General features: G+C 50.5%; 1 protein-coding gene across 4 annotated transcripts in view; it reads left to right on the top strand.

Moving 5' to 3' along the window:
- Nucleotides 1-11,204, top strand: part of MAP3K3 (mitogen-activated protein kinase kinase kinase 3) — a 56,109-nt gene that overhangs the window by 38,985 nt on the left and 5,920 nt on the right. For 2 of the 4 annotated variants that reach the window (XM_010856454.1, XM_010856456.1), the window contains 9 exons: nt 1,519-1,652; nt 5,327-5,388; nt 7,263-7,330; nt 7,519-7,611; nt 8,198-8,389; nt 8,889-9,037; nt 9,652-9,783; nt 10,263-10,392; nt 10,757-10,934. In XM_010856454.1, the coding sequence (XP_010854756.1) occupies nt 1,519-1,652; nt 5,327-5,388; nt 7,263-7,330; nt 7,519-7,611; nt 8,198-8,389; nt 8,889-9,037; nt 9,652-9,783; nt 10,263-10,392; nt 10,757-10,934 (1,138 nt within the window). Of the gene's footprint in view, nt 1-1,518; nt 1,653-5,326; nt 5,401-7,262; nt 7,331-7,518; nt 7,612-8,197; nt 8,390-8,888; nt 9,038-9,651; nt 9,784-10,262; nt 10,393-10,756; nt 10,935-11,204 lie in introns of all 4 variants that reach the window. The other 2 variants (XM_010856453.1, XM_010856455.1) reach the window with 1 other exon arrangement.

Genomic DNA, 11,204 nt, shown 5'->3' with positions numbered 1-11,204 from the left:
CTTTGACATCTGACCCTCTGACAAATGGAGTAGCTTTCTTATTCCCATTTGATTTCCTCTTACCTCCATCTTGTTGTTGCCTTTGAGCCCTCCGTTGGCCAGAGGGCATCTTGCATCCAGCTTACAAGTGACCATGGACAGAACACCTCTGAATCTGAGTGATGTAAAATGTGGCCTGTGTTTCTCTTGTGCTGTCGAGGAATCCCCATATTAGCCTCGCTCCTGCTCCTTGAAGAAAGGCAGTTGGGTTCCCCCTTGAGTGGAATCCCCCCAGCTCCTCTGTTTGGATTGCTTCTGGGGAATGTACGGCCTGGCCAGCTTGGGGAGAAGTTTTGCTTTCCATCTCTGTGTTGAATGGTATGCCTGCCCTTTCTGGAAGTAGATTACAGTCTCAAAATGGCCTTGCCCGAACTGTACTGGGAGTCACAAAGGCTGTTTTCTGGCTGCAGCACCACCGTTGAGTCACTATATGACTTTGGGCCTTGGCTTCCCTTCTGCACACGGCAGATGTGCACAGTGCGCCCTCACTGTAGGAGTGTTGTGAGAATTAAAGGCGAAGTAACAGAGGATAAAAAAGAAAAGGAGGACTTTCCTGGTGGTCCAGTGGTTAAGACTGTGCTTTTACTACAGGTTGTGTGGGTTTGATCCTGCGTCAGAAAACCAAGATCCCACATGCTGTGCGGGTGACCAGAAAAAAAAAAAAAGAAAGAAAATGACTCATTTCTTTGCTCTGTTAGTTGATGGCACAGTATCTCTAAATTTCTACTCTGAGCAGCATCATTTTCTGCCAGGGCTTAGAAAGCTTGAGTAGACTCTTCCATGGGTTGTTTGAGATCATTTGAAAGGCATGGTTTAGGCACCTCCTTATCTCAGAATTTGTAGCTGTGAATGAGGTGTTCAAAGTGGAAATCCAGCATAATTCTACACGTGTTTTCAGAGCAGTTTGGTTTCTAGCCTCTACTTTAGAGTCAAGTGGGGAAGCCAGGCTACCGAGAGTCTCAGGTGCTTCCCACCTGAGATACCTAATCCAAGTGGTTCTTGGAGAGAGTGTGAGTTGATACCTCCAACAAGAGATTGGAATACCAACTCCTCTTGGTGGTGAATTCATTAAAATATCTTCTCTACAAACTGAATGATCCATATATTCTGAATGACTGACTTTGTGTAGAAGAATGAAGGGATCACTTCTTTGAAAGACGTTGAAAATAGTGGTTTTAAGCTCCTCAAAGACTCTCTTTCAAAGAGCAAGCCTGCCACCATTCTTTGACTTTTCTCTTAAGGAGTTTTCTTCCTTCTTGGGGTCCTTGGATTAGGGGGAGAAGCTGCCTGGTTCAGGAAGTTTCCTTCAACCCCAGGACTTTGCTAGGAGGAGGCCTGCCTTCTCTTCCTGGATGTTCAGAGAGACAAACAGGCTTTCCACCACCAAGCAGACGCTGGGTCCAAGCTGGCTCCGTGTCTGCTCCTCTCAGGCTCTGGGGCCTGGGCTCTCCCGTCAAGGGTCTTGTTTCTGTGCTCTAGGCTCCCAGAACCCCGGCCGAAGCTCGCCTCCCCCTGGCTACGTGCCTGAGCGGCAGCAGCGCATCGCCCGGCAGGGCTCCTACACCAGCATCAACAGCGAGGGGGAGTTCATACCAGAGACCAGCGAGCAGTGCGTGAGTATAGTCTGGGTTATATATAGAGGGTGTGTGTCGTGGGAGGTGTCAGACCAAGGTTATAATGGGGGTCCTCAGTGGGCATGGTGTGCAAGTGAGGGACTTGAGTCCCATCCAGTAGCTCTTTTGTAAACCAGGCCTGCCCAGGTATGGATGTTTCCTTTCTAAGGGCCAAATATCAATTCCTACCAAAGACAGGGTTTCCCTGATAGCTTAGTTGGTAAAGAATCCACCTGCAATGCAGGAGACCCCAGTTCAATTCCCAGATCAGGAAGATCCACTGAAGAAGGAATAGGCTACCCACTCCATTATTCTTGGGCTTCCCTTGTGGCTCAACTGGTAAAGAACTCACTTGAAATGTGGGAGACCTGGGTTTGATCCTTGGGTTGAGAAGATCCCCTGGAGAAGGGAACAGCTACCCACTCCAGTATTGTGGTCTGGAGAATTCCATGGACTGTATCGTCCACGGGGGTCACAAGGTCGGACACAACTGCGTGACTTTCACCAAAGCCAGGGTCTGAGCACCTGGCCTCCTTGGTGCCAGGCGTGTGTCTGGCCGCTCTTCCGGCTTCTGTGGCCCTCTCGCTGGTCTCGCACAAACTGCACAAAGCCGCTCTGCTGTCTGTGTGCTTCCTTACAATCCCCCTGGCCTTTCAGCAGAGTTTTAGCATATGACCAATTAAAAAAATCTAAACACAGATTTTTTTTTCTTTTCCATCAACCAGCTTTTAGTTTTGCTATTGCTTTATGAAAGGTAGGGAGTATACCAGTCCAAAGTAGGACTGGCTACTTTGGGTGAACTTTTATGATAGTAGACAACTAAATTAGTTATCTGTTGCTATATAAAACAACCACAGGCTTAGCAGTACAAACAGCAGACATTTATTATTTTACAGTTTCCTGGGGTCTAAGATACAGGCACAACTTGATTGGGTTCTCTGCTCAGGGTCGCACAAGGCTGCAGTCGAGTGTCAGCCAGGCTGTGTTTCTTCCTGAAGCTGGGGGCTCCCTTCTAGGTCCACTTGGTTGTTGGTCAGTGTCTTGTGGTTGTAGCCTTGTGGCCCCTATTTTCTTGCTGGCTGTCAGCCAGGGGCCCCTCTGAGCTCTTGGAAGCCACCTGTAGTTCCCCGCAGTGTGGCCCTCTCACTTCCAGGCTACCAGGAGAGTCTCTTGCTCCAGTCTGCAAAGACGGAGTCTCATGTAGTTTAACACAATTATGGGAATGAATATCCCATCCACTTTGCCATAATCTATCGACTAGAAGTGAATTACAAGTTCTACCTATACTCAGATGAAGGAGTTCTGAAAGATTGTGACTCACTGAGGGGAGGGTGGTCGGGGGAGGTGGGGGTCATCTTAGGGTGTGTTCACCACAATAGCTTACTCATTTTGATGGTTAGCTTTTTAAATTTGTGGCTCACTTGATGAAAATGTCACTTTGGCTTAGTGAACTCAGCAAGAATGAGATCTCTGGCTTCATTCTGAAGTTTTTTCAGTGAGCTTGCTTTGATTGCAAAGAAAAACATACGTCTTCTAAACTTTTGGAATTTGATCTTGAAAGGGGAAATTTCTTAAAGGTAAAAGCATCCAGCAGAAGGCCAGCACCAACACATGGGGGATTTTACAAAAAAAACTGATTCTTACAACTTTTCCTAAAACTGATTCTTATGACTTTTCCAGCATTGTTTCAATTGTACAGGCTATGAGAAGCATTTTTATACTGCTTCTGCTCTCTTCTGTAGTCCTGCCTTCCAGATAAATTTATGTTTAGAGCAGTGACCTAGAGTACTTTTATCTGCAGAGTCCCCTCTTGGTTATCTTACTGACCATCCTTTCCTTTTTCTCTAACCAGAGTGCTTCCGGACATCAGCTGTACGAGGGGTAACGGGTGTAAAACCTCAGAGGTTGTTAATGAGTTTGATTGCCTTTGCTTTCTGTCCTTCCCCATGGTCCTGTATCCTGGTCCTTTTACTTCTTTATATTACTTTCATGGCCCTGGAAGGCATAGGAGTATTAGACTTGTAGTGAGGAGAGGCCTTTAGGGAGAGGCCGTGGAAGGTGGCAGCGGGGGAATGACTAGGTCCTTCTTCAGTGCCTGCATCTTTAGCAGAAGAGAATTGCTGCTGGTAATGGGCCATTCAAGATAAATCTACTCAACAGAGACCAAAACAGCATGGTATGTAGTGAAAGAATATCCGACTGGGACTTTCTTGAAAAGTGAAACTAAAATAAGTTTGTTTTATTTTTTCTTTAATCAGATTTGAGCAATGGCTGCATCTATTTGCTAATTTTCAGAATGAACAAAGCATGGTTCAGGCTAGTTTTTTTTTTTTTTGGCTTGGTGTTTCTAACAAAATTTTTCTAATGCAGCATAACTTCCTTCCCTTTGACTTCTGCAGTACTGTCATGAAGAGGGTGTTTATTTTTGGCTGAGCGGCATATGGGATAATAGTTCCATTGGGGATCGAACCCATGCCCCCTGCAATGAAAGCACGGAGTCTTAACCATGGGACCACCAGGGCAAGTCCCGAAAAGAGGGTCCTTTTTTTTTTTAAACAGAAACCTTCACGGGGTTCAGTGTGTTTTCCAGTGGCCTCTCTTGAACCTTTGGTGTTCCTCCTTCATCACACCTGTCATGTTGTTATTCATGCTCATTCTCTCTTCTGTTATCTGGTCTAACTTTGCCAAATATGTACTTTCTGGATTGGGAGCAATTCTTTCCCAAGTTGGTTTTATCCACTTGGGGAAATCCTATCGCCTTAGCAAGATTTGGGGGATTTTATTTTGCAATTAATTTGCCTTGATTGGCAGTTTAAAAAAAAATCACGTATGACAATATACGGGTGAAATTATGGGTGAGATGGTCTCCAGCATTAAATGGGAAGAGATCGTTTGACTTGGAAACCAATTTTATGAAAGTTGTTCGTGGATTCTCATAGTTCTGATACTTTGCTTCTCTATGTAATGCTTGACTTTGGATCTCAGATAATGAATTCTCTGACAGTGAATACACCCCTTCACCGCCCCCCGCCCCCAGGCAAAATGAAGGGAGATCAGTTGGAGAAAAGGCTAATCTGAAGACTTTTTGTTACTGCATTTGACCAAGGGCCAGAGAAACATTTCAACTCACACAGATACCTGTTGGCCCTGCCTGAGAACCAGGAACCGGGAAACTTGTGTTCTGTGTCAGTTGTGCATTGACTTGACTTGTTTCATGACTTCAGACAATACTCCTCCCCTTTCCAGACCTGCAGTGGCTCATCTGTGAAACGAGGACACTCCTTGTCTTTGTAAATTATAAATTATGGAGTGTAAACAGAAGCATCACCGTCCCACCCACACACACACTGGAAGCCTCTGCAGGGTAGTACCGTCTCCAGCACCAGGCTCCAGCATTCACAAGCCAAGAAAATGCCAACCAGAGAAGCAGCGTCTCTGCTTTGCTGTCCTGGCAGAGCGCCTTGGGATGCCAGCCAGGCATTTTTCTCACTCCTGGAAACTTGCCTTTCAGACTGTGGGGGAGAACGGTACCTGCCTAACCATTCTTCCCACTGCCCAGGCAGAGAAAGGGCACTTTCATATTTTTGGGGGGAAAAAAAGGACCTTTTGCTGGTCTTGGCTGGGTACCTGGCTGGGGCTGGGGCTGGGGCTTTACTGTATGCCTTGCCTTGCAGATGCTGGATCCTCTGAGCAGTGCTGAAAACTCCTTGTCGGGAAGCTGCCAGTCCTTGGACAGGTCAGCAGACAGGTATGGGACTGTGGCTGGTTTGGGAGTTGGTGCACAGGCATTTTTGGAACTGATGAGCTAAGGAAATAGAGTTAGCTAGTGTGTGTGTCCCTGAACTAGACACCGGTCTGCAGGCCCATGGCTAGAACCTCATGCTTTTGGGAAAGAAACTTCTCGCTAGCATTCCGAGCCTTCTCCTTAATTTTCCAAACACCAGGAGAATGTTCTGTTTGTGTAATCAGATGGATGTAATAGGTCATAATAGCAGTTCACATGGATAAATGCTGGCTCCGTTGCTTCCAGCACTTTTTGTGTGTTTTGACTGCCCACATAATACATGGTGCCCTTGTACCCCTGGCCTCATTGCTGAGGTCTGGACTGAGAAGCAGTGGACCTTCAGTGTTTTGGGGACAAAATTGAATTATTACCTGTAGGTTTACTTTCATTTTTTTCTTTCCTCCAAGTGTTTCTGGTGGAATAAGAAACTGGGGTATAAAAACCAGAAAACAGAATAATCCAGACTGCCTAGCTTACCACACTGCCCGCTTGGTGTGTAATCTTACACACCAGCTGTGTTCTTATTACACTTTGGGAGGGAACAAGTGCTGTCCTTCACACACCCCATAGTCTGTGGAGCTGGTTTGTCAGTCAGCAGGGGTGTTTAGAGATGGCTTTGGCATTGATCCAGCCAGTCTCTCTCCTTGACCTCATCATGCCCAGGAGCACATTTTGACCCTGTCTGGCTGGGCTCAGGGCTGTGGTCAGAGGCCACCGAGCAGTTTGGAGGGTTTTCTTCTCTTTGTGGAACTGATCAATTGCTCACACGGATAATCACCTTGTGACCCTGCCATGTCTGTACTGTGTCTCTTCTGACAGATCTGTGCTCTGATGAGTGTGGTCTCCCTCCAGGTGTCATAGAGCACAGTCACAGTTGCTTGTTGGCATCCAATTTGAAGCCTTATTTTAGGCTTTCCAAGCAGAAGAGCAAGAAGGCACTGGTAAAAGTGCCAGAGTTTGTTGCTGCAAACTGAGGGCTCTTCCGGGACAGGGACTGACTGTGGCTTTGAACTCTCTGCTGAGTGTTGTGGCCACACTGGTCGGGGAGGGTAGATGTGGGACAGGACCACAGAAAGTCTGGCAGTTGGGAAGTAGAGGACAGTCCCTGCACCACTGCCTTGAGAGTTTCTGAGTTTTGATCTCCAAAGGCACTCACACATGAGGGAAAAGGGCCATTCAGGTGGATGCTGGTAAAGATGACTCTCTTGATTCTTGAGTTTTTCCAGTGGCCCTCCAATGGTTTGTTTTCATCTCCTTGGGAGTCAGACTCAGTGACCTGGACTTACTTCCTTGGGGCCCAGCATAACCAAAGGTCAGAGCTTTCATCTTCCCTTCATGGGACCTGGAGCCATATAGACCCAACTCCACCAAATATTAGTCGAGTAGCTTTGGACAAGTCCATTAACCTCTCTGTTCCTCGGTTTTCCATGTCTCTAAGAGGAGATAGTGATGATTAGTCTGAAAGGAAGATCCTGGGTGTTATTACTGTTTTTATGACTGCCTTGAGCAAGGGATCCTTTGCATTCTTCCTGTTACCAGAGTGGGAGGAAAGGGTAAGAGACAGCACTCTGCCCCCCAGTGGAGATAGGGAGCACTGGAGGGCCTCATTAGGCAGGATCATGTCAGATGTGGGCCTCAGACTAGTGAAGAGAAAGTAGGAAGCATAGGAAAGGTCTGCTTCTCTTGAACTTTACTTCCTACCATATAATGACATGTGTGGAAAGGAGTCACAAAAAGCAGTGTGTCTGGGTATCCTGCCCTCTGACCTGGTGAGCTACTTTGGAGGGACCCTGAAGTCTGCTGTGTGATTGATTTTGTTTTTCTAGCCCATCCTTCCGGAAATCACGAATGTCGCGAGCCCAGAGCTTCCCAGACAACAGACAGGAATTCTCGGGTGAGTTCTGCAGAGGGTGGGTGAGCACTGCAAGGTGTCTGCCCTGGACAGCTCAGGGGGAAGAGAAGCCAGGGCTGTATTTACTCTTCCTGGGGCCTGCTGCTCTGAGGTCTCAGGTGACCTGGAGGCTCCCCTGAGGCACTCACGGGGGCCTGTCGAACAGCCAGTGACCCCTCTCTTTTCCTCAGATCGGGAAACTCCGCTCTATGACAAAGGGGTCAAAGGTGGCACCTACCCCCGGCGCTACCACGTGTCGGTGCACCACAAGGACTACAACGATGGTGAGTGCGCCTCCACGCTGCCCCCTGCTGGCCACCGCAGGAACAGCCACCGGAAGGGGGTGGCCCAGGCACTCCAGGCCCCACGTTTCCTGCATTCCTGAGGAACTGCATCCAGGCTTGAGGCAGTAGAGTCAGTGTTTTTTAAAAAGAGGAGGATGGTATTGTAGATGGATACTGCCTCCAGGAAATCAGTCCTTTGTCTGAGGGCACGGAGTGCTCCAGGCGCCAACTCTCCACTGCCCTCTTCTGCCTCAGGCAGCAAACGGAATGGAGCTTCCACAGAGGTGTAGGATTATGATGCCAGGGAAAACAGAGAGCAGCCATGGATTGGCCCCACGGGTGTTGTGGGGCATGAGGGCCAGCCCTGCGCTTTCCCTTTGGCTGGGTTTCCCTAAACCCCTTGGCTGCTTGCCGATTCCTGCTTTTGTCCTGATCCTCAGGATGCTTGAGACATCAGCCATTCTGGCCAGAGTCAGGTGGGAGGGAAGAGAGGATGGACTGGAGCTGGTGTTATGACCTGGTTGGCACATTTGGCCTTGTGGTCGGGGTTCTGACCTGCTCTGCTCTGGCCCCGGCACCCCTTTAGGCAGAAGAACGTTTCCCCGAATACGGCGTCATCAAGGCAACCTGTTCACCCTGGTGCCCTCGAGCCGCTCCCTGAGTACAAATGGCGAGAACCTGGGCCTGGCGGTGCAGTACTTGGACCCCCGCGCGCGCCTGCGGAGCGCCGACAGCGAGAACGCCCTCTCCGTGCAGGAGAGGAGTGTGCCCACCAAGTGTGAGCAGTGCGCCCTGGCTGGGGAGGGCCTGCCTGAGGGATGCTCAGGGCGGGGGGCCAGCGAGTCCAGTGGGCTTTTGGGCTCAGCGGGTGGCTGCCCTGGCCCATCTGTACCCAGGGGAAGAGCCTGAGGGGGGCAGCAGATCCCCTGGACCTTAGTCCTCACTCCACTGTTGTGATGAGCCACTCCTCTCTGGCCTTTAGTTTTCTCCACGTTTAAATTGAAGAGTAATCTCCTTAATCCCTGACATAATGAGCTATCTGGGGGCCTTGGAAGTATAAAGGTGTTTAATCAGTTCAGATAAGCATTTAATCATGATTTTAGCCAGTCCTGTGCTTCTCAGGGTGTGGGCCTTGAGTTCTGATTGGTCAGGGCCCTGAGCCTGTTCCAGGTGAGGGTGGAGATGCTGTGTTGAGGTGTGATGATGCTGGGTGAAGGGCAGCTCGGGCCTTAGCAAGTGCATTAGCTCTAATGCTCTTTCCTCCTGTTCTCCTGTAGCTCCCAGTGCCCCCATTAATTGGCGCCGGGGGAAGCTCCTAGGCCAGGGTGCCTTTGGCAGGGTCTATTTGTGCTATGACGTGGACACAGGACGAGAACTTGCTTCCAAGCAGGTGCAGTTTGACCCAGACAGTCCTGAGACAAGCAAGGTACTGCCTTCCCTACGGTCTGACTTCCAATTCCTCCTTCTCAACAAAATGCCTGTCTTGTTGTACAGACTAATTGCTTTTAGATGCTACAGGTTGTTTCTCCCATCATTCTTCCTTCCAAGCTCCTTTACCATCTACCCCGGTCCTAGGGAGAGATTAGTTGGTGTCAAAGTACCTAACCGCCCAGACTGGTTTGGATGGCAGTGGCACAACGAGCAGCTCCTGCCCCCACCCCCCACCTCAGCAGACAGATGCCGTTCTCTCCCAGCCCCCGAGCCAGGAAGGAGCCCGTCTTTGGAGCTTAGCTTGGGCTGTGGCCTTCACTCCAGTTTGAGTGGACAAATGCAGCAGTTACCTGAACTCCTTAACTGCACCCACAAACCCATCTCCCACCCCACTGTCTGCTGTCTTCCAGCATGGGAGTGCCCAGTCCCACGGCTTAGCCAGCATTGTGGGCAAGGGCCAGACAGTCGAGAACATTCCCCCTTTTCTCCAGCTGAAGTTCCCACGGCAGATGGGCTCCTCTGAGGCCACTGACTAGGGCAAGCGGAGCTGACGCCAGGCAGGTAGAACTGAGGCCTGCAAGCCTCGGTGACCACTGGGCCCCTTCCCAGGAGGTGAGTGCTCTGGAGTGCGAGATCCAGTTGCTGAAGAACTTGCAGCATGAGCGCATAGTGCAGTACTATGGCTGCCTGCGGGACCGTGCCGAGAAGACTCTGACCATCTTCATGGAGTACATGCCAGGGGTATGTGCCCCGTGATGCAGGCAGACAGCAAGAGAGGGACTGTCATGGCACTGGGGCTGTGGAGGAGGGGTCACTTTGACATGAGTGGTTACCTGAGTCTCCAGAGGCTCCAGGGGAAAGGCGAGGCAGGGGCAGGGCGTGGAGTCAGCATGTCCTGCGTCTAGCTGCAGTGATGGTTTGGGGTGAGAATTGTCCCAGGCTCCCCTGACCCGAGGCTCCCAAGGCAGCTGCACTGTCCAGTAGGTACTGCCTTTATGTGGAGCACATAAACCTCCCTTCTGGGTTTGGGTCACCCTGGCCTGAGGGAAGGGCTGTCTCATACTTTTCTCCAAGCTGCCTGACAGCCCTTAGCTAAGTGCCTGGCCTGTCACAAATGGGGACAGGACCTTACTCCCTTGGTAAACACTGGGGTCTGGAAGTAGCCTTGCCCCCTTCCATCCTCCTTCCTGCAGTGACCCCTCTGACTCCTGTGGCTTTAGGGTTCAGTGAAAGACCAGCTGAAGGCCTACGGCGCTCTGACAGAGAGCGTGACCCGGAAGTACACCCGGCAGATACTGGAAGGCATGTCCTACCTGCACAGCAACATGATTGTTCACCGGGACATCAAGGGTGAGCGGGGCAGGCTGTGGGCTCTCCATGACCTGGGAACTTGGGGACTCTCTACCTGGTTGTTGTGAACTTTCTGAAAAGTGAAACCCTCATGACTTCCTTGGGGGACTGGTGTGAAGATCAGTTAAGTGATTTGGGGAAACACAGTGAAGGGCTCTGCAGATGTTGGCTGTGGTGACGACTGTTGGCTGCTGTAGGGCAGGTGCCTCCCACCACTATCCTGTTTGCTCTGTGCAGTTTCGCTCCAGCTCACAAGGCCCCCATCCTACCCAGCAGCCCTTTGGACTGGGAGGGAGGGACAGAAGGAGGATGGTGGCAAGTGCCAGGGGTCTAGGGCTGCAGCCTCTGCCCTTTCATGCCTTAGGAGCCAACATCCTGCGAGACTCTGCTGGGAATGTGAAGCTGGGGGACTTTGGGGCCAGCAAGCGCCTGCAAACCATCTGCATGTCCGGCACAGGCATGCGCTCAGTCACTGGCACTCCCTACTGGATGAGCCCCGAGGTGATCAGCGGTGAGGGCTACGGAAGGAAGGCAGACGTGTGGTAAGTGTGCTGGGGACGTGCTGGGACCCTCATCTCCTGGTCTGGGCTGTAGTGGTTCCAGCTTAGAAATGGGGCTGAGGGCTCTGCAGTGTGGCAGGAGTGAGGATTGGCCTCTGGCCAGTGAGGCCAGGTTGCAGGCTCCATGTGGGCAGGGGTGGTAGTGCCTGCAGCAGTACACACAGCAGATGTGTTGTGTTTTCACTCTGAACAGCAACTGTTTGTTATTGCTGAGAACTAAGGCCGTGGTAAACATCCCTGGGGTGTTTGCTA

Source organism: Bison bison, unplaced genomic scaffold, assembly GCF_000754665.1.
Source record: "Bison bison bison isolate TAMUID 2011002044 unplaced genomic scaffold, Bison_UMD1.0 scf7180017864371, whole genome shotgun sequence".
Taxonomy (NCBI): domain Eukaryota; kingdom Metazoa; phylum Chordata; class Mammalia; order Artiodactyla; family Bovidae; genus Bison; species Bison bison.
This window is presented reverse-complemented; position numbering and strand designations above follow the sequence as displayed.